The sequence below is a fragment of the Labrus bergylta genome, chromosome 5 (assembly GCF_963930695.1).
Source record: "Labrus bergylta chromosome 5, fLabBer1.1, whole genome shotgun sequence".
Classification (NCBI taxonomy): domain Eukaryota; kingdom Metazoa; phylum Chordata; class Actinopteri; order Labriformes; family Labridae; genus Labrus; species Labrus bergylta.
The window spans coordinates 21142792-21164094 of record NC_089199.1 but is presented as its reverse complement, the minus strand read 5'-3'; the positions used below and the strand labels follow the sequence as shown (position 1 = coordinate 21164094).

The 21303-nt window shown below is 39.2% G+C and overlaps 1 protein-coding gene and 1 long non-coding RNA gene across 3 annotated transcripts in view; one reads left to right on the top strand and one right to left on the bottom strand.

Moving 5' to 3' along the window:
• The window catches only part of LOC136179256 (uncharacterized), a 99088-nt gene extending 79214 nt beyond the window's left edge, over window positions 1-19874 (top strand). For both annotated transcript variants that reach the window (XR_010666437.1, XR_010666436.1), the window contains exon 5: window positions 14145-19874. This is a non-coding gene — a long non-coding RNA (uncharacterized lncRNA). The remainder of the gene's footprint in view (window positions 1-14144) is intronic.
• LOC109981743 (metabotropic glutamate receptor 4) overlaps window positions 1-21303 on the bottom strand; it is a 185993-nt gene that overhangs the window by 20432 nt on the left and 144258 nt on the right. Inside the window, exons 5-7 of the mRNA XM_020630682.3 lie at window positions 21145-21299; window positions 20730-20870; window positions 7929-8129 (exon numbers count right to left, since the gene is read on the bottom strand). Of these exons, the coding sequence (XP_020486338.1) occupies window positions 7929-8129; window positions 20730-20870; window positions 21145-21299 (497 nt within the window). The remainder of the gene's footprint in view (window positions 1-7928; window positions 8130-20729; window positions 20871-21144; window positions 21300-21303) is intronic.

The following is a 21303-nucleotide window of genomic DNA, read 5'->3' as shown; positions in this document are numbered from 1 at the left end:
GTTTGAGCTGCAGATGAGGGATTAGGCTCGTCATGTGGCACGAACTGCTTGTCTAAACAGTTCTCTCACTTAGTCAGGGGCATAATGAGTTCCACTGAGGCCTCTGCCACTGCTGCACTGTGCTGTGTGCTAATGTGACGGCGTAGCCCGAGGTCACACACGTGTGTACCACAGGCGTCTCGTTTGCTCACGGCCCTGTGTGCTCTCAAAGAAACGTCAGGGTTAATGGAGTGCTTGTAATTGTATGTAATATTTAATGACTGTGGTAGTGTACACCACCGCACGAACACACCTTTACAATTACTCAAGTATGATCATTAATCCAGCATGTGCTTGTTCTGCATGGATGCTCATCCGGGACACCTTGGTGAATGGCAGCACAGCTTGCTGCACCTCTGCACCGATCATTAACTCTTGATGACCTGTAAGTAGGGAAGTCATGCAAAATTTACCACCGATCCACTTCTCTCTTGAAGTGTGTGTGAGTGTCTTTCCTGCCCCCTCTGTCGCTGTTGTGACATTTGTATGATTGCTCAATCATAGCATATAAGCTTCTGCTAGCCACCAGCGCTCTCTCACTGGGGTTTAAGTGGTGTAAGCATAAGTGGCATGCATTTAGAATAGAGTTACACACATCTGTCAAAAGGTTGATTTACATAAAGACAGGGGTTTTTAAGATTACAAAGGAAAGAATATGAATACATAAAGACTCACATAAAGCCAGGATCAACTAGTCCCCTAGGATATCCATTGTGAACACAGTGTGTGCATTAAAAACATTTAGGTGGGTGGAAATGAGCTTTTCTCTTGTTATTTCATGGTGAATTCTACAATATTTCCACAGCAATAATTCCATCAGTAGGCACACCAAGTCTCCTGTCATATTCAGCAATTTGCTGGTCTCAGATTCTCTTTTTTAAAAGAAATACTATTTTCATTTATTGCGATATTCCAACTATGTCCACTGTTTTTGTAAGGATTATTTAGTTACTTTTAGTACAACTTCAAACTGTACTTACTGTAGTGTACATGTTCCTGTCAGGAGCCGCACGGATGATGCCATTTTAAGTTACAAGATGGAGTATGATTTGTAACATCATTCAGTTTTTTGTTTTTTTTTACAGTCATTTCAGGACTCCAAAAACAGCCACATTAAAATAAAAAAGAGAATGAAAGCAGTTTTTCTCTAACAGAAGACAACCCTTTTCTCAGAAATGTACGGTACATCATCCGGCTCGGTCATGAAAACAGGTAAAATAGATCACTTCTCTTTCATTTTCAAATATTCAGTTTTGTAATGCAGCTATTAAACACTGCGATTTGATCAGGTATAGTGGAAAAATAGCACAATAATGTATCAGTTAAGTCACCTGAGTCACTGAGTAACACAAGAATATTTGAAGTTAGCTCACATTGGCCTCATAAGCAAGTGGCCACGCCTGAGCAAGTAAAGCTGCATCCATATTTCAGTTTTTTAACCAGCAACATTTTGACAGTATTCACAAATCAAAGAAACAGGACTTTGGAAATAACAACCTATACAGTATATTTCACTATTTGAGAGCATTCAGCATCTTTCTATATGTGGTGGGGATTCTTCTTTACAGTGACGATAAAAGGTTGCACACTATATTGAAAATACTTCATATTTAGAGCTGTCTGTTTTCATCATGATAAGATAGATTATGGTGGCTAACAAGGCTGGTCGCCATGCCAGTACAAGAGACACACAAAGCAAACTTGATGAATGTACTCTGAATGACACAAATATGAACACAGCCTTGAGCAGAGAAAGGTATGCAGCAATGGAAAGCCCCCAGAGCTCACCTTCATTCCACACTGATAATCGCTGTCCCTGGTGAGAACGACGGCACGAAGGCCACTGCTTTTGAGTCTGCGGCGGAGCAAAAACACTTTTTCCCTGATTTGATAGCAAGAGACATGAAACACTATTGGGAAGCTTCATTCAATTTTAGCCTATTGAAGTCTCGCCAACTCTTAGATGCATCGAATGCAGAGGTGAGAACTCAAAGAGGGGACGCTCTAAAGAGTGTCAAATAGTGTTAGAGATGGACTGGAGCTGTTTGATTCTCTCCTCTTTGTCGGCCACAGCTCAAGCTTAGAAGTTGAGAACAGCTAGTGTGGAAAATATGAACAAAGCAAACGTTAAGGCTCTTGAGAAGTACCCCTAGACTAGTAAAAATATCGCAGGCAAGCAAATCCTTTTTTTGATCTTTTCTTAAAGGTTATCTGTCATCATCTAGCTTGCCATGTCCCCTGGTTAAACCCTGACAGCCCAAGGAGATATCATTGATAAATGGTTGGGTGAGTGTGCCAGGAGTATGGCTACTATAAGCATCGTTGGCTTTAAAGAAGCTTTTCTTGACAATTGACCTTTATCAGCTGAGTTTCATTACATAGGCAACCAAAGACAATTTTAAATTTGCTATGGCTATGTTCTCGCTGGACTCCAGAGGACTGCACAGCTCTGCAGACGGGAAGAAACATGACTTATTTTTAGCAGATGGCTGCTAAAACTGCTGACAATAAACAGAAATGTGTAACAATATATTTTTGCTGGCTCAGCCTCAAGAATGAATCATCACAACAACAAAGAAAAAAAATGACCTACTTTGACATACATTTCTGCCAATTGCTATTTGTTTGAACGGGGAAAAAAAAGGATGACTGCTGTGTGTTTGCTGGTGCATAACATACTAATATCACCACACAGAGATAAATATTGTCTTTGAAAATATAACACAGAGTCCTGTCTCAGCCGTTTGGTTGTTTTATGTATTCGGACTGGTTTAATATACTGCTGAGAGCTGATGCAATTAGATGGAGTGGAGTGTAACCCCAAGGCAAGCCCTCTGGTCAGACGGTGTTGTAACATTTATATGGTTTGCCAGTTAACAAGAAATTCAGCTCAGAAGGACCGACTGCAACAGAGCCTCATGTCTCTGCTCACAGTATAAAAACCTTGTTGAAGGCACTTTACATAGAGCACCACTAATGCCTTATTAAGCAAAAAATCTCATTTTAAAATGGTTCACACTGATTTCATTCAAGTTCTCACACATTATATTCTGATGACCCTTTTCACTTGGTGCTCTTGAAACATGTTTGCTATATGAATACTACCATGCATGTTTTTGTTGGTCCTTAAAAACACAAATCCAACACCAGTGCCAAAAAAGCTACCATGTTTCCCTTAGATAGTTGCATTCAAACTATCGACTCCAGGCTCAGTAGTGTCTCATATCAACAATCAAATAGTATATGGGCAATAAACATTATGTACAATAAGAGAAAAGTAGCTTATTTCATATAGTAGACATTTATGTAAATCTTATTTTTCTAGAAATGGAAGATAGAGAGGTGTAATATGGGAAGTAAATAAGATCACAGCTCAGTTTTTTAACTGACGATGAGGCAGACTGAACCCATCACTGAGCCGTTTCTGATAAGGAGTCTTTGAGTTGTTTTTGTTCTATATGCCATTTCACTCTGAGCAGCTCAGCCGGTGTGGTTTGAAGTAATGGGCACCTTAATAGTTTCTATAAAAGGAGACGATTTACTTTTTCCACGAGGCTTCCCTTATGTGAATGGACCCCACATAAGAGGTTTTTAACATTGATCAACTCAGGGTACTAAATGTTGATCATATGTCGGGTATAAAGTTTAAACAATGCTGTTTCAACACAACAAATCACAAATATATAATGTATATCCCCAAGCTACCTTTATGAAGGCCAGCTCAGACTCAGAATGAAAGATGTTGAAACTTTCAATTAACTTGCAATGCTCCAGTCTGCAACCTTCTGAAACCTGCCAGTTTACACCAACGAGAGCAGAGACAGTGTCTGCTATATATCTGTGTTTGGATTTAACAGAGAGCAAAGAGCTGCAGGTCTGGGTGTCAGTTTGACCAAGGGCAGGGCTCGGCTAGACACACACATACAGAGCGGAGAGGCCACAGAGACGTGTGCACTCACAGAAAATCAGATACCCTTCTACAGGGTTTCTTAACCGCCATTTAAACAATCAGAGAATAGCACGTCACTGTTTAAAGTCACCATTTTCTACATGAAGTCATTAACTTGCTTGACCACCACTGGGAAGGAGGGGATGTGTTTGAATTGTGGATTAAAACAGCAACTGGAAAATTGGTGTGTTAAACAGGCACAGCCATTCTTCATATAAATTAATGAGGTGATCCTCTCTGTTCTTTCTACAACTCTGCCATTTTGACCAGCTGACAGTACATATCTGGCTAGACCAGCTGATTGGCTTCTGAAACTTGTGATGCGCTTATGATCTAAAATAAAGCTAAGATTCAGGCGATGCCATCAGTCAGATTAAGTCAAACTGAGACTGACCAGTTAGCATTGCTGAAACTTCTCCTTGTCATGTTCATAAATCTTCTATCTTGACACTTTGGTCCAAAGAGGGCCCAAACTTCTTTTAACATTTCTGTAGCACCCATTTTAAAAGACTGCTTGGTTGCTCCAGTAATAACCTTGTCAAGGTAAGTTACCATACAAGTGGCAACAGTAACTAATGTTTTTTATTTATTGGGAGAAGAATTCCAGAAGAGAAGAAATAAAGAGTTTCTATATAGAGATGTATAGATTCATTCAACGCTACCACCTGCTGTAGTTTGTCTATTGATGTGATATGACTGCTTTGTCTTTTAAAATCACCAAGCTGATGATCATAATTAACTGACATTTTGTTTGACCTCCTCTATTTTAATCTGGCTTTGTGGTCATAAAAACCATTTCCATTTAGGAGTGTTAATTACTTTGTTATGTTTGGCGCTTATAAAGCTCTGTCAGGTGTTTGTTTTTAATGGATAGAGCTCGGATCAAATCGGAGGTGTAGGTGGATTTAGAGGTCTGGTGGGGCTTTGTTTTTACACTAAATACATGTTGGTCCGCTCTGAACACATGTAAGCATATTATGCAAAATACCACGGTTTTCTAAAACTAACATGTATCTCTAGTCTGTCTACAAAACCCCAGTTATGAGAAAAGTCAACCCTCTTCGCTTTTGACTGCTCTACTTTTCAGAAAAATGTGTGCTTAAAGAGACCTTTTTGAGATTTCCCTTTGTGACATCACAAACGCAGTAACCGGTGCCACTGCCACTGCTAGGTGTTTGTTCTGCCCTCTGAGTCTGCCATCATTGTATACTATACGGAATGGAGCAAGAAATTCCAAGCCACCCAAACCCTTCCAGAGAGGGGCGTGGTCTACCACAGCTAATTTGCATTTAAAGCTACAGACACAGAAACAGTCTGTCCTAAGCAGGGCTGATATAGAAGGGTTTATAGGCATGATCAAATACAGGACCAGTGGGGATTTTTTAGCAATAAACTTCATACATATGTTTTGCATAGCTCTTAGACTTATTTAAACCTGCTGAAAAGGAGTTCTAATATGTGACCTTTAAGTGAAGTGTTATGATCAACTCTAGCAGCAGAAGTGCCGTCCGAGACTAGTTATGTATATCATTATCATGTTCAAAAGCATTTATTAACTATGGCATCCTATCCATCATAACAAAATAGTCTGATCTTTGGTGACCTCAACGCCTGAGAAATGTCCATTCCATTTATCGAAGGGAAATATTTTCCTTTTACTTCTTTGGTATGAATTAAATATTGAATTGACATTCCTCCAATGCCACAAGTAGATATTAGAATGACAAATTAGCTTGAAGAGCAGGAGTTCAAATGAATAATTTATCTCTGCAAACACTTCCCACTCAAGCCTACTGTATGAGAAAGAATTTTAATTGTCTTAAATTGTGCTGCCTCAAAAAGGCATTGTCTACATAATGAAATTCTGGATCACTGCTCCTTGTGTGAAAATAGTTAATAATTAATACCCTGGTCATGAATGTGAACTTGACTGGTAGCTGATGCAAGGCTACTTGGAGAAAATGTTAAATAGGACATTCAACAAAAGAACGACTGAGCTGGTTGTGACCAATGAGATGTTAATCACATTTACATGGCTGGTAAATAAAGCTATGGTTGTGCCAGGAAGGCTGTCTAATGCCCTGGAGGTAATGTAATTCACATGTCACACATTAGGGTTACTACATATGTCGCCTTCAAGTGCAGCCAGCTGTGCAATATGTTTCTATTTGATTAATAACTGTTATCCACTGAATGTTTGATGGATTGCCATGAAATATTAGAAACATTCATGTTTTCCTGAGAAAGATCCTGCATCTCTGACTTTACTGTAGATCAACCATTGATTATTTTGGCTTTAAAAAAAAGAATTCATATCTCTATAGTGACTAGAAGAAGAAACCTTATCCCATTTGACTGATGTTTCATTTAGTGCCATCATCAAGTCAATACGTTAATTCATAACAAAATGCCAGTAAAACATGTAACATTCCCACTAGCCTCCACTGTAGTCCTTCTTCAATGCTTGTCTTATGGTTGAGTCCAACAAATGTATTTGTGCATGGATAATATACTGTAGCAGCAACTTAAGCAGCTAGAACATCACATCAACTGGAGTGACAGCGACTGTGTACTACTCTATGAGCCGTCGTAGTTCTGGTGGCCTTGGGTCAGAAAACAGTCCTAAAGCTTGTGTTTTGAACTGACAAAGCCTGTTTACTTCAAACTTAACCAAAATAACATCAACATTTTAGCATGCCAACCTTATGATTTACTATAGCTCAAAGCATCACGGCAGCCTCCCAGGACAGCCATAGTGGCAGCAGACTCTAAATCTTGTTTTTTTTTCCTTCATGGTGGAACAAAAAAAATGTATGTTTATAAAACAGACTTTTTATACATGATTTGAATAGCATACTGAAGATGAAATTGGGAAACTGACTGACAGATCTCTTTTTAATGCAGCTGTCAGTGCCCACAACCGTTCATTGACTCTATGTAACACCTAAACAGCCCTTGTTTAAAGTATCAAAATCTCTGCTACTAAACTAAAATAAATAGGAACCCAGAAATAATTCAAAAAGCTTTGTGAAATACGACCAAATAACACAGAGTTTAATCCATCTATTTGGGTACCCAGAGAACTGAGATGTGTGTTTTGTCCGATATCACAGACACTTTATCTATTTTCCCCAACTTTGTCAATTTGTACCTATCAAGATAGACAGAAGTTTCTGTTTGCCACAGGATTTAAATTTGAAGCGGTTTACACAATCTGGGCAAAGAAAAAACTTAACGGGCTTCTTTGATGGTTGTTCCTGTCTATTCTTGGAGTCCTCAGGGATCCAAATCATTGGTCCTTTTATCTTAGACATGTTGGTAGAAGAATGGACAAAAACAATGTTTGCCTACATATTCATACAGTGATTGTGTGTGTGATATCTCCTCTGAACTTGTGAAAGCAGAGGTCATGTCTGCTTTGCTAACCTTGTTCTTAGCGGCCCTCTCGTAACAAGTCAACATGGTAACATTAAGCTCAGCAGCTTCAATTAAATCTGGTGAAGCCTTGTAAGTTGAACCTTGTGGAAACCCTAACCATTTTCGCCTTTTTTGCTCAAACTTAACTAATGAGCTTTATTTTTAGAAACAGCCGTCGCACCATTTCATCTGCTTTTTTTTCCAGTGTTTTAAGCTTTTTGCACCATTTCCAACCTGGAGAAAAACTCTACTTTGATAGGAGATTGGAAGTGGAAATGTCAGTAAATTTCTTCCAACTTTAGCTCTTGATGCAAAATATTTTGTCCTTAAAACAATACATTTGAAGTCTTTGTACAAACGTCTGCATTAGGCATAAATGTAACCCTGCAATGTACAAGCTCCATCAAGCTCAGGATGGGTTTCAACCAAAAGTATTTCTGAATTCAATTCAGTGTTAAAAACTCACATTGCATGCCCCTTGAGCTGACAAACCAAATTCTGGTATTGATTTAACATGACTTACCTGCAAAGTTTAGACGTCGGATGTGTTTTAGCAGATGAGTGCCGTTTATTGGATCCATTTTGGCACAGAGGCCAACCTTTCCCGGGCAGAGCTCCTGGTGCATATTGTGCAGTGCATGAGCCATGGCATAGACTGCATCGATAACAAACTGCACCTTTCCTTCCTGCTCGTAGTTCGAGTCCTTTCCTATCCGCTCCTGATCTGTAAGAATCAGATGGATGTGAATTAGAAACACAACTTGTAGAATTATACCCTATTGGTGTGGGTTTTCTAAGTGGTTCCATGCATTGAAATCACACTATGAGCTTATTGTTCGCAGTGTCAAGTACGAGGCTGAGTCAGACATTTGTATCAGTGTAGTTGAATAATTGTGAGAATAAACAGACAGGATTTCGCAAGTGTATTTCAAATACTGGTCAGACGTAAGTTCTGTAATTCTATCAGCCACATCATGCAATCAAGAAAAGATTATTCACTTACAACTCAAGTGGTTCCCACAAATTTGTTATGTACTTGTGCGTGTGCCCCTCACCCTTGAATGAAGTAGACTGATGATGAAGCAGCAGATTTGGTGCTTGTTCCAGACAACTAATATACATAATAGTACCAAGGCAAGATTTGGAAAAGTTCCATCTTCAAACTCAATTATAGTAAAGCTTGAAGATACCACTTGAGTTTGCCAACAGCCACTAGAACTAATCTTTTCAACACTTCTCAACTCAAGTCTCACAATCTTTGGCGAACAGCTCAGGTTTGATGGGATGATTTCCTGCAAACTGCTTGCAATGAGCTGAACCTTGTAAATGGATGGAGTGGTGTCAGTCCAAAAGGTATAGAGGGAAATGCATTGCTCCTCGGTGAGTCTTCTGTTCGCTCCACGCTGAATGGGTCTTGCTTCTTGCAATTAGCTAGAAGGTAAATATCTGGAATCGCTGCAGAGGAGCAAATCAATTCCAATATCTGGAGTGGAAGGTTTTCTCCTCCGGGAAATCTCATCAGTTAAAAACAAAAAGTCTTTCTTGTCTCTCTAAGAGGGATGCATGGATTTCATGCTGACTGATTTTGAACACACACACACACACACACACACACACACACACACACACACACACGCTTTAGTTCCTACATGTCTATGCCAGTCACTATTACCTATATGTCTCATGCTGATTTCCATTAGCAGCTTTTAAAAAACAGATACACTTTACAATGTGGTCCAGTCTGGAATTCCTGAACTACTTGACTGAGTGTCCAACTGTGACTTAAGTCTTTACTGCCTGGATGTATTAAGAATCCAGTCGAGTGAGGAACCGGAGAAGCAGGAAATGGAGACATCCATTCACAGGACCGGGATAATCCGCTCACAGGCTCAATGTAATAACTAGTGATAGGAGTTTATTAATCCTGGCCCAGGTTGTTCCAAAGCTTTTTGTGATTGTTAATTGCTATGAGGAGGTGGAGTCTGAGTCTGAGATACAACATGTCAATCCTAACGTCTCCTTTCTTCTGCTGTATGTGGATAAGAGATTATAAAAAGAAGGTGTGTTGAATTTAGATTAACAATAGACTAATTACCAAGGAGGAGCTAATGATAGAGCAGCATACGTTTATATACCTGCCAAATAGACCTCAGTTAAGCTTTGCAAGTTAATAAGCACACAGAAGGGGGTCTTCTGGGGACATTGTTTGGTGCAGATTGCATGGATTTTTGCACAGATGTGTAAGTAGCCAGCATATCCAGCAAATATGTGATTAAAACATTATTTTTTGTTATAAAGAAGTATAATGCATGTTTGTTTTGAACAAACATCCATGAGCCATGTTAAGAAATGAACTTGATAAATCTGAAAGAGAATAAAAGAAAAATCCATGACTAATTAAACCAACTATTGGGGCAAGAGTATAAGCATTTTTAAAAACAAAGATGGTTGTCTTTATCAGGACATACAGACCTAATGTCAGAAATAAAAGGATGTATGGGTTTTTTTAAGGTTTAATGTTTCCAATCAAAATGTGGCTGATTAAGGATTTCATTCTTCAGAGCTAATTCATCGTGTCTGACAAGAAAGGATTTAGAAACATTACTTAAGGTTGGAGAATTAAACTAGTAAAAGCCCAAGAACACACTATCACCAGTTTACCTTTGATGCTGGCAACAATATAACGTACATCATGGTAAATGTTAAATGGACTATATTGCACTTTTCTAGTCTTCTGACTACTCAAAGCACTTTCACACAACGAATGTCACACCTACCCATTCACACACTGATGGCAGAGGTTACTATGTAAAGTGACCATCAGAAGTAACTGATCCCATTCATACACATTCATACGCTGCAGACGAAGCAGCGGGAGCAACTTGAGGTTAAGTACACGGTATCGGACATGTTGCTGAAGGAGCTGGGGATCAAACCCCTCAACCTTCCGTTTGAGAGACGACAACTCTCCCAACTGAGCCACAACTGCCCCGCCCCGATCATTTTGCAGACATACTTTATTCATATGTTTATTGTCATTGCAACAGTGGTTTTGGTAAAATAGTTAATCACAGACCAGCAGCAGAATACAAAAACAACTTGGACGAGTTATCTGAATAAAATTAGATTTTTGTCTTTCTTTGCATTAAGAGAAGAGTTATGTTAGACAACATTTTCCTTCTCATTTTCTATTATGAATATGTGACTTAATTCTCCACATTAGACATTATCTGTTAATTTCAAATCTGCTATCTTAATGTTTGAAGCCTTACCTTCCATAGAAAACAGATTAAAAGCTTTGCTGGATTCAAATGTATGTTGTGAGGAAATATTGTTACACCGATAAAGTGCCCAAATCTAAACAAGAAACTTGATACTAAAAAATCTATTATTAAAACATGTTTGGTCCTGTTGTCATGTAGTTCTCCTTACTGATAATCATGTGTTTTCTGATGTATAGTGATTTCATTCTCTCTCATGATACAGTACATTGAGTGATATAATGATTCATTTTTTACTGCTTAGAAAATTTACCTGCATGTAAAGCAGCCCTAAGTGAGTCATGGATATAATCCTGTTTCTGGCACTGGAGGACAACATTTGTACACATATTTTGAATGTCAAATTAATCAACACTCAGCACTTGTTCCCTAAAAACCCATCTGAACTGCTTCTTCTCCACTTCTGTTAATGTGTTGGACATGTGGATACTGGTGATACATAACCAAACATTTCATGACAGAGCAGACATTTATCATGCAACATCTGTCCTCTTCAGGTTCAAGCAATCTTCGACAGCCACTTCAATCTTAAAGAGAGCTAGCCCCGAATCAGCAAAGGTCTCCTTCTGTTAGCCATCTTTCATTTTCTACATCTCCAGCTCCTCGCTGCATACCACAGGCGATTTAATGTCCCTGATTAGCTCATGAGCTTTTGAAACGCATGAATTATTGTTGGAGGTTACGGCTCAATAATTAAGGGCCACAGGGCTTTGATTGGACAGAGATTGTCACAGTTTGGACGACATGCTTGTGCTAGGGGGAATCCTGTGAGCCAGAATGGGTGTGAGGCTGATATTTCTGTTGCAGGCTTGGCAGGCCACCCACACTAACTTTGTATTGTCTCTTCTCTGCAAGACCATTTCCCTCTCTCCCCTCACTTTCTCTCTCTCTCCCTCCTCATTGGCATTTTGGCGCTCTCACACACATTTCCAGGCTGGCGTTTTGCTTTCAGAGAAATCCATTCAGATTAAACAAAGCAGAAGCAAAGAGTGGGTGTCTTCCACTCTGAGGCGTCACACAAGACATTTTGTGACAGTGTGTGTGGGCTCAGACCTTTGACCATTTTTTCAGATTGAGACTGGCCACAGGCCATTCAGTCTTTTCTTGCCAAGGCAGCTCTGCAGCCTCCTAAATTAATCTGACATGGGCGCTATATGGGCTACTCCTCCACCACGTGACTTAGGTCATCTACAAATATGACATTTAACTCTTGAAATATCTGCATTTGCAGCTGAAGCCTCTATTTGTGTCTTTTCAGGGCTGGAACTAACATATCTCTAAATTATTGATTAATCTCTGAAATACGGTATATTTGTGATTTTAAAGGGATTATTTTATACATAATATGACTCATTTAAATAACTTAATACCAAAGTGCCCACAATAAATTCCTAGATCCCAAGATGATGTGTCCTGAGATGTATTGCTTTGCATTTTTTATTTTTTCAGTTTTTGTACACTACACACTTCTCTTGACACTTGCAATACATGTTGAACACCTCAGAATACACTAAGGTTGAGATGTACTTGCTTGTAACCACACATATGCCTACGCATGATGACTGTAATGTATTTCCCTGCATCTGTTTGGTGCGTCAGCTGTGCATGTCTTCAAAGATTAATGTGACACTGACGCGAGATGCATTATGCACATGACAGGTAGGGGGCATTGTAGAGGCACAGGGGATGTGACAGAGTAAGCAGCAGGGACGACAATGGCATAACGTTTTTGAAGACTAGCTGTTTAACTCTGTCTGTAATGATCCACATCTAAACGACATCTCATTGTCTCTCACGGCACAGAGAAACAATGTCAGAATAGCTAAGACGTGGAAACCTGGAAAACGCAATTGAAACAAGATCGATGTTTCGGTTCAACAGATGACCCTGTAAACTGGTGACTTTAGTTTTTCTTTAAATGCATATCTGATGAGTATACTTTGACATTATACATATTAACTAAAGAAGAGGGATTATAGCGATTTCCATGTCTTCAGTTTTTAACAGCTGCTGTAGCTACAACAGATGCCTCCAGCTGAAATTCACCAGTTTGACAACACCAGGACCATTACATCACATAGGAAATGTTTGAGAAAAGAGTGCGGTCTGTCCACTGGTCATCAGTCGCTTGAGCTGATCTGATCTTACTTTTGATTGCTAATGTTATTATTATGTTATGATATACACTTAACATAATTCCCTCACATTAGGTAGCGGTTACAGAGCTGTGTGCCCTCGAGAGATATCCACCAGTAACATGCGTTATGTTTAGTCAGGTGTATACAGTATGCGAACACAAGATGAAACAGCAAGTGATGCAAATCTCCAGCCTAAGAGTCTCCTGCTTAGTAGTTAAGACCAATTTAATAACTTTAGTACTTATAACAGTTTTCCATTTTGATGTTAATCCTTGAAATCTCTCTTGTTGCTGACACTGCCATCGTCAGACACAATTTGTCTTTATTAGAAAATGTACAATCAATGAAGATGAACACATTTTAACCACATCAAAAGTGAACCCACTGGTTTTACAGGTTCTGTCTTTGTGTCGTCTTCAGCCTCATATTTTTGGAGGTTGATATTCAAGAGTTTCGCTTAACTTCCACTACCAAAAGTTATCTACAATTAATGCTAGCCTCTCTCCTGTGGACTGTAAAATATTCCAAAAAGTTATTATTTTGGAAAATATTGTTCGATTAGTCTGAGTTTGTTTGCCTGAAGCCACTGAAGAATGGCCTTCCCCCGAAACGTCTGCAGCAATAAATACAAAGATTTTGGAGTGCTGTCCTGAAATACTGAGATTATTACATAGATTTTTTGGTTGAGGATTCAGCACCCATAGAAGTAACCGAGGGTGAGTGTGTATTTTGGATTTACTTTGAAATCTTGTTACATTCAAAGTGAAATATTAAACTGGTTATAAGCGCAGCTTAACATGTTAAATTATCTACCATTTGGTTTTGTATTCTTATCTTTTTCCTGTCTGAATAATTCTATTTATATCTGGTAGAAAACTGTCTGGTTCAGTTTTCACCTGAACGGGCAATTCACAGAGAAAAGGCATTTAAATCTGAATCACAATGGTCAGGAAAATCACACAGTTATTTTCCTCTATTTTCCTCAATCACACACACACAGTATTTATTTTATCATTCAAAAGAAAGTCCCCCATGTTACAAACTGGCAAGGAACCTCGAACACAATGCATGCTGGGAAATGCACTAGCCCCCCCGCTACCCTGAACAGGATAAGCGGTTTAAAAAAATTGATGCTTGGATGGAAAAGCAAAGCACATGCTTTCTTTATCTGCATTGCTGTGTTTCCTGCTGCTCACCCCCCCCTACCCCCATCATTAATACACAGGAGAAATAAGGAACCAATGAGAAGGCTCCCTGCTCTTCTTTGCTTTTGCTTTCCACGTTAATCAATATCAGTTTTTACTTTTCCTTCCTTCACAGATAAAAGACAAGTCCTGCTCTTTTCTCCACTCGCGGCTTCCTTATCCTTTGATCACGCCCAGGAGTCTCTCCCTCTCAGGACAGTGATAATTCTGCAGAATGCCCCGTGTGTCGCTCTCACATCTGCTCAGAGACCACGCAGCTCTCCACCAGAGGATACGCGCCACGAGTGTCACATTTTAACCTCAAACAGACGCTGCAAGACTATTTCCTCCTGTGAAGCAGGGCTGATAGTGAAGTTCAACACTAAAATGTCTCTCATGAAAAAGGGAAGCTATCATACCAATACCTACAGCATTCACACCCATAGAGAATGAGCCTTTGACATGTAATATGGAGTTTTCTGCATTAAAGGGTTGAGTACATTTTGTAATGAACACAAGTTTCATTTACTTTAACATTAACTTCTTCAGGTATCTTACACTATTCTTACCACTTCAGGTAATTATATGGTTGAATGCTCACAATTTTTTAGGTGCCGTGGGTCTCAAATTCAATTTAATAATGCCGCAGTCTTTTTCCTTTACACATTTCTATGCTGTGTGATTCATTTTCTATCTTTGATGTTGTCATTTTAAATCTTCATTACATTTTTAAAACCAATCAATCTCGTGAACAGACACATCTCCAAGCAGCCTATCTGTGTCTTCATGAACTGAGGGTACTTTACTTTTCTTATTTTTATTTAAAGGTGCACTATGTAGATTTGGTGGTGAAATTTGAAAGTTGTAGAAGTGAAACAATTCTCTGCTATATTTTCTGAACTAAATACACAAACTTTATCCAAAGGAAAAAATGGGTCCCTGGAACACTGTTTGGAGCTAAAAAGCTAACAGTAGAGTCAAAGGTTTCACTGATGACGCCACCATAACTTCTTGCTTAGCATTTTATCTTCAAGCAGTGTTCCAGGGACCAAAGGTTCCTCTGAGGACAGTTTGTGTATAGAGTTATGAACATATACCACATAATTTGTACACTTCTCCAACTTTCACATTTCTCTACCAAAACTCCATAGTGCAACTTTAAACTCTTAAAAAGACAAATAAAAAACATTGATCCTAAAAGGAATCTTGCTAGCGATGCCTTATACTAATGTGTAATGCTTTCATTATGAAGACCTGTTGACCTATGATGTGTTAAGACATGTTGTGCCAAACACCATGGCTGTTATACAAAAGTCATGGTCATGGTGTGTTATTGGCTGACATGTTCATTCATGGCAAAAAAGCAGTCCTGATAATGTCAAAGAGGCGTTATCTGAGTATACACCTAGACATTACATCATTTAGATGCACAAAGTCTAATTTAGCTTCATGTGATGTAATTCACATGTGTTGGGTCTGAAGACTACAAGCCCTGTTTTGACGGCATATAGTGTGCTGCGAAAAGCGTGTGGGACAAAGTGATTTGGGTCGTGTTCATCTACATTTTGCTAGTGACGTGGCACGTATGGAAGCAAAGAGGTCCCTGGATTAAGTCCCTCGATTATAAGGCTTGGTAATATTATCTAATGCGTGCGTAATGGACACTGGATTGTCTGTATATTTATATTAAAAAACAAGGAAACATGGACAATTGCACTAATAGCATAATAAGATATATTAATGCATTAAGTGACAAACAGGAACTTTGAATACGTTTAGCCATCACTTAAACCCACACAGTCCTGAGTTATTTGGGAAACTAACATTCAAGGAGGTCATCAAAAGCACTGAACTGTTTCCTTGCTCAAAAAATAATAAAAATTCAACCGCCAGACCTGTCCTTTGGTAATTCCAATGTCCATGTAGAGAATAGGATGTTACATTTTTCCTACAAATGAAGAAGAGGACACGGTCACGGATCACAAACCTTTCAATTTTCTATCTTGGCCAAGAAGGGAGTCATATCAGGATTACTGACCAAACATGGGAATGTAAACAATAAGAAGAAAATAGACAAGATTCCCAGTCTTGTTCATTCATACCAAAAGTGGGATTTGAATCTTCGAATAATCTACATCTGCACACGTGATGACCTTCAAATGCATTCCTGATGTTTCTGTGTATTAAACTGAACTTGAGGTTTTTCACTTCTGTTTTTTATCTTCATCTTATGAACTTCTTTAAAAATGTGAAAGGATTCCAGTAACCTTCAGTATGATGACTCCAGGGATAGAAGCATAACACATCTTCAGATTTAAGACCAAAAGCATGTGTGTGCAGCAGTACGAATAAACACACACCCAGACACCCGGACACACAAACAGACACACACACACACTGTGCCAAATTTAAACCCCTTGCATACACACTGTTCCAAATTTTACCCCTCACTTGTTTTGAAATGGTAAACATGTTATCCAGGGTGCTGATCAGACGGCAAACTCCTGAACCCTCACTGCAGCTCCCCAAGGAGATCGACCGTTTTCATGCTGGCAGGTTACCAGGGGTCACTTCTACCAATCCTCACACTAACTCATCTTTTGGTATCGTACTTTATCCACCTGAGTGTTACACTAAACATAACCCTCTGTGCTCTCTCTCTTGTGCTTAAGTTTTGGGATTAACTGCTTGTGAAGTCGGTGCCAGCTGTTGGTTTTACGGCCCACCTCTTGAGTAAAAGTAGCAGTTTCTCTCAAGTGCATTTAGCGAGTCTGAACTGTTTAAGCCGTACTGTGTGTTAGATGTTTATTGTTCTGCCAAGACTTGACTTTTTCAAAGCTGGATTCTATTAATAAATGGGAGATCAGATTATCCTGGGTTCTGAGTGTGTACTCTGGCATCCCTCTCATCTATCATTGGACGTCATTACAGAAGTCATTACATTAAATTAATGACGCTCAACACTCAGATACAGAAACATGAGGTTTTATTATCACATAAGTAATAACTTACCATTTATATTTGCCGTATAACCAACACTGCAAGGAAGAAATCCCTTTCTGTACTTCTTTAATTTGTCCCTTTTTTGGGGCTAGTATGATACTGTATGCCTTTATTTTAATGGACAACTGAAGAGAGACGTGAAATGTTGTGAGAAGAGAGATAAGAGGGAGATGACATGCAGCAAAGAGCTGAGGTCGGATTTGAACCCACGGTCGCTGCGATGAGGACTAAGCGTCTGTATATTGGGCGAGTGTCATAACTGCTAGGCAATCAGTGCCCCATGATGCTTTATGTCTGGTAAACCATTGTCTTCTGCATGTTTGAAAAATATTGTCGGTATACTGTCACAAAACCTTCCAGTTTCAAAGTGTAAATCAGAATTATGCAAATGGTGAATATACACATCTGGCTCCAGGGCAGGATGATGGCTCAGCGGCCTGTCCCCGCAAAGGAAGAACATTTTCACCTTGATTTCCTGGACTTTGTTTGGTTTTGGCCTAAAGAGACACATTTCAGACTGACTAGAGGCTCACAATTGGACTCAAATATTTTTTAAGACTTTGTGACGTGCGATGATGTGCTGCTCTATGTAGTATAATGTAATACATATTATCTTCTTTCGTTTCACATTACAATGTTATCTCCCTGTTCACGAAGTTATCTTTAAACTTTCAAATGAAGTTTGCCTTCACTTCATATTTGCGTTTGCATAATGTAGGGCTACTTGTCTTCTAACTTGTAATATACCCCAAGGCAGGATACTGGCATATTTGAAAAATAAATAGAATCTGAAACTGAGTTCTTGTTTCTAAATGTAAATTCCTGCAGTACTTGATAATATCAGTTTTTGGATCAGAATACATTGGACCAGACGAGGCTTGCAGTCGGAGCTCAGCCCTCAGTTGACCTCATTATTCGAGAACAAACACAGCGACTGTGGCTAAAGAGTCTGGTACCTGAAGGTGGGAAAAGGGAACAAAACCAGGGCCCTTGATTCCAACAGACACTGATGAATTAGTCCAGTTACTAAGATTAAAATTCAGTTGTAAAAGCCATCTGTGTCTGGGTGAAGTTAAAAGGTTCTGGACCCAAATTAAACACTTGATAATACTTCGGATTGAACTCCTCTCTGCTGTATTCTTCCACTATCAAATAGACTTGTGTTGACTAATGTAAAGGTTATTCAAGGTAAAGTTGCTGATCTACAGTAGGTAAGATACTTTTTTAACCAGGAGCTAAACCCATTTTATTGTCTGTTAGCTTTCTCGAAAAATGACAAGAAAGGGTTGAGCATCGTATTTTTCTGCAAAAGCCTCAAATCCTAGTCTGAACCCACAAAAATGGGAACATGGTGCTTTAATTTTGGCCTTCCATATGACTAGGCTACAAGTACTGTTCATCTTGTTTGTCTGGTTAATCTATAGCCTCCTTAAGTCGCTTTGTCATGTCTGTATCATTGTTATACTGTAAAAGGATAACATATGTTGAGTGCCCAGTGATAGATTTGCCTGAGAAATCAATTGTAATGGATAAACAGTTACATACAGTGAGGTGAGAATACAATATACTACGGCTACCAGATGGATGGATTATCATGACCACAGGTGCTGGACACAAACTCGACTTGGTGATCCGCCTAAGCATAGTGCGTGTTGTAGATTTTACAGTAGGCTTTATATTGTTCAGTGTATTTAATGTTTGGAAGCACTAGACTCATATTTCCATATTTCCTACTCTTATTAAACAAGACAGTGAATGCCAACAGAAACTGATCACAGAAGAGTTGTTAAGACAAGCTGCCCGGCTAGCTTGAAGTTGATCGAGTTGTTAATTGGCTGGAATTTGCATTTCCTGCAGGACCTGTACTCCTGCAGGACCCTGAAGCATGCAGATAGATCGGGTTGACCCCTCTCATCCAGGACACAAAGTGTTTCAGACACTTTCCTTCTGCAAAACGCTTGGTGCATCAAGATCTAAACCTCTCGACACAAGACCAATATCTTCCTGCCTTTTCATCATTAAGGCCAGAGATAGGACCAAAGCTGACACTGACAATCCTCCCTCCCAAACTTCACATCTCATTAATAAAATGTCTACACAACTAACTCAACATGTTGTTGTTGTTATTGGATATCTTGCATGTTCAGTATACATCGTTAATTCAAAGTTGATACAGTGAACTCAATTACCTGTTTTCTTTTTTTTAACTACCGGTACTGCAATTGATGTACAGCTTTTTTATTTAAGGTCACATATTATCCTCATTTTCAACAAGTTTAAATAAGAGGACCCCAAAACATGTCTCTGAAGTTACTTTCTAATGATCCACTCTGATCCTGCATTTGATCATGCATTTAAACCCCTCTATTTCAGCCCTGCTCAGAACAGGCTGTTTCTGTGTCTGTAGCTCTAAATACAAATGAGCTGTGTCTGACCCTCTGGAAAGGTTTGGGTGGCTTAGGCTTTCTCTTTCCATGCCCTATTGTTAACGATGAGAAGGCAAATTCAGAGGGCAGAACAAACACCTAGCTGTGGGAGTGTCACCCACCTGGGGGAGGGGTTATTGCCCTTTGTGACATCACCCACATTTTCTGAAAAGTGGAGCAGGCAAAAGACAGAGAGGGACAGATTAGGGACACATATTAGTGTTAGAAAAACTTGGTGAAGTGTATTTTGCATAATCTGTGACCTTTAAGATGAACAATGATGATGGCATATTGTTCATGTTAGTTATATTTGTAATATTTTCTTGGCTATTTACTGATATAGGTTGATAAACCATACTTTGAATGTTTTCTATAGAATGATCTTTCTTTGTTAATTGCTCTGCATCAATATACCAAGGCCATTTCCCTGCATGTGAAAACTGTATTCTTAAACTGCTGTTATTGTTTTTCTTAGATAAATGTATTTTTAATCTTTGATAGGCATGATCAACTTGCTGTTTCAACCAACTTTGATTATACTTTAACATATGCTGCACTGATAAAGAAGATTGACATCAAGGCTGCAATACTCTGTCAAACAGATCTGGAGTGACCCAATCTGTAACCTGTGTATAACTATACACCATGTATATAATTATGCAACTGGTATAATAAGCACATCTCTCACATCATGACACTTAAATTATAGTTATTGTCATCCTTGTTACCATGGTCTTCCAATCTGCAGTTTCTGAGATTTAAACATGTATTACATTGAGTGCAGAAAACATGAAGTGATTTCTGTAGACTTTTGCTAAGTATCTTAACAGAACATGAATCATTAAAGGGGAGAAAACCCCTCAGATAACCCTTGTCTTTTAAATACATGTTGTTCTTCTTAATTGGTGTGTAAATCTTAATAAAATGAGCAATGTGTTTCTGCCTCAAGACGGATTGTGCTCTCCACAGCTGTTAGCGTATGGCACGGAGCCTGAAGCTTTAACCATGCAGCCCTGCTAAGCCGTTCACTTGTTATAGCCATGTGAGTAAACACACACGACTCAGCAGAAATACGATGCAGCACTAAAGCGAGATAAACTGTGAGTTTGAATGCTGAATGTGTAAGGTGTTCCACTTTTATAGGTGGGCGATGCTGTCAAAAAGCACTTTCACTGTGAGCCAAATGTGTCACCATCAGAAGAACTTTTTCAAAGTTCATTTCAAGTTAGAACACAAAAGAAAAGGTACATGATATTTTTTATTTTTTTTGCCCCGACAGGAGGATCTCTTACTTGTGCACTTTTTGAGCCCGGACCCTTTCTTCACGGCATGACGGCTGAGTTTGCAGTTGAAGTTGTTCTCCCAGAACTCAGCAAACCAGATATTCCGTCTGTTGTTCTCCAGAGTTCTGCTGATGAAGTAGCGATCAAATCCTAGACAGATCAATGGATCCTGAGTCATTGACACAGTCAGTATCAGTATGAAGCGTGTTGGATCAGTCTGGGAGCTCTATCTGTTATGCATTATGATTAGAATTACCTGGTTTGCTTTTTTTCCCTCTGAATTTTCAGTTTCAGGCTTTTTAAGTGAAAACTATGTATGTTAAACATCTATAAAACAATAAGATCTAGCCCGGCTTCACATTAAAACATGCATCTCTTACTGAAATAGGCACACAGTATTATGAAAAAGGACTTTTCTCTCTACCTTTGATGGACTGTCGCTTGGGCAGGATGGTGACTGCTCCTTCTGCCATCTCCTCCTGGTGCACAACCGGAGAGATCTTAGAGCCCCAGCTGTCCGAGCCCACCCAGATGAAATGACCTGTCTGGTTCGCCTTTTTAGCTGAATGCAGCAGCCGCCTGC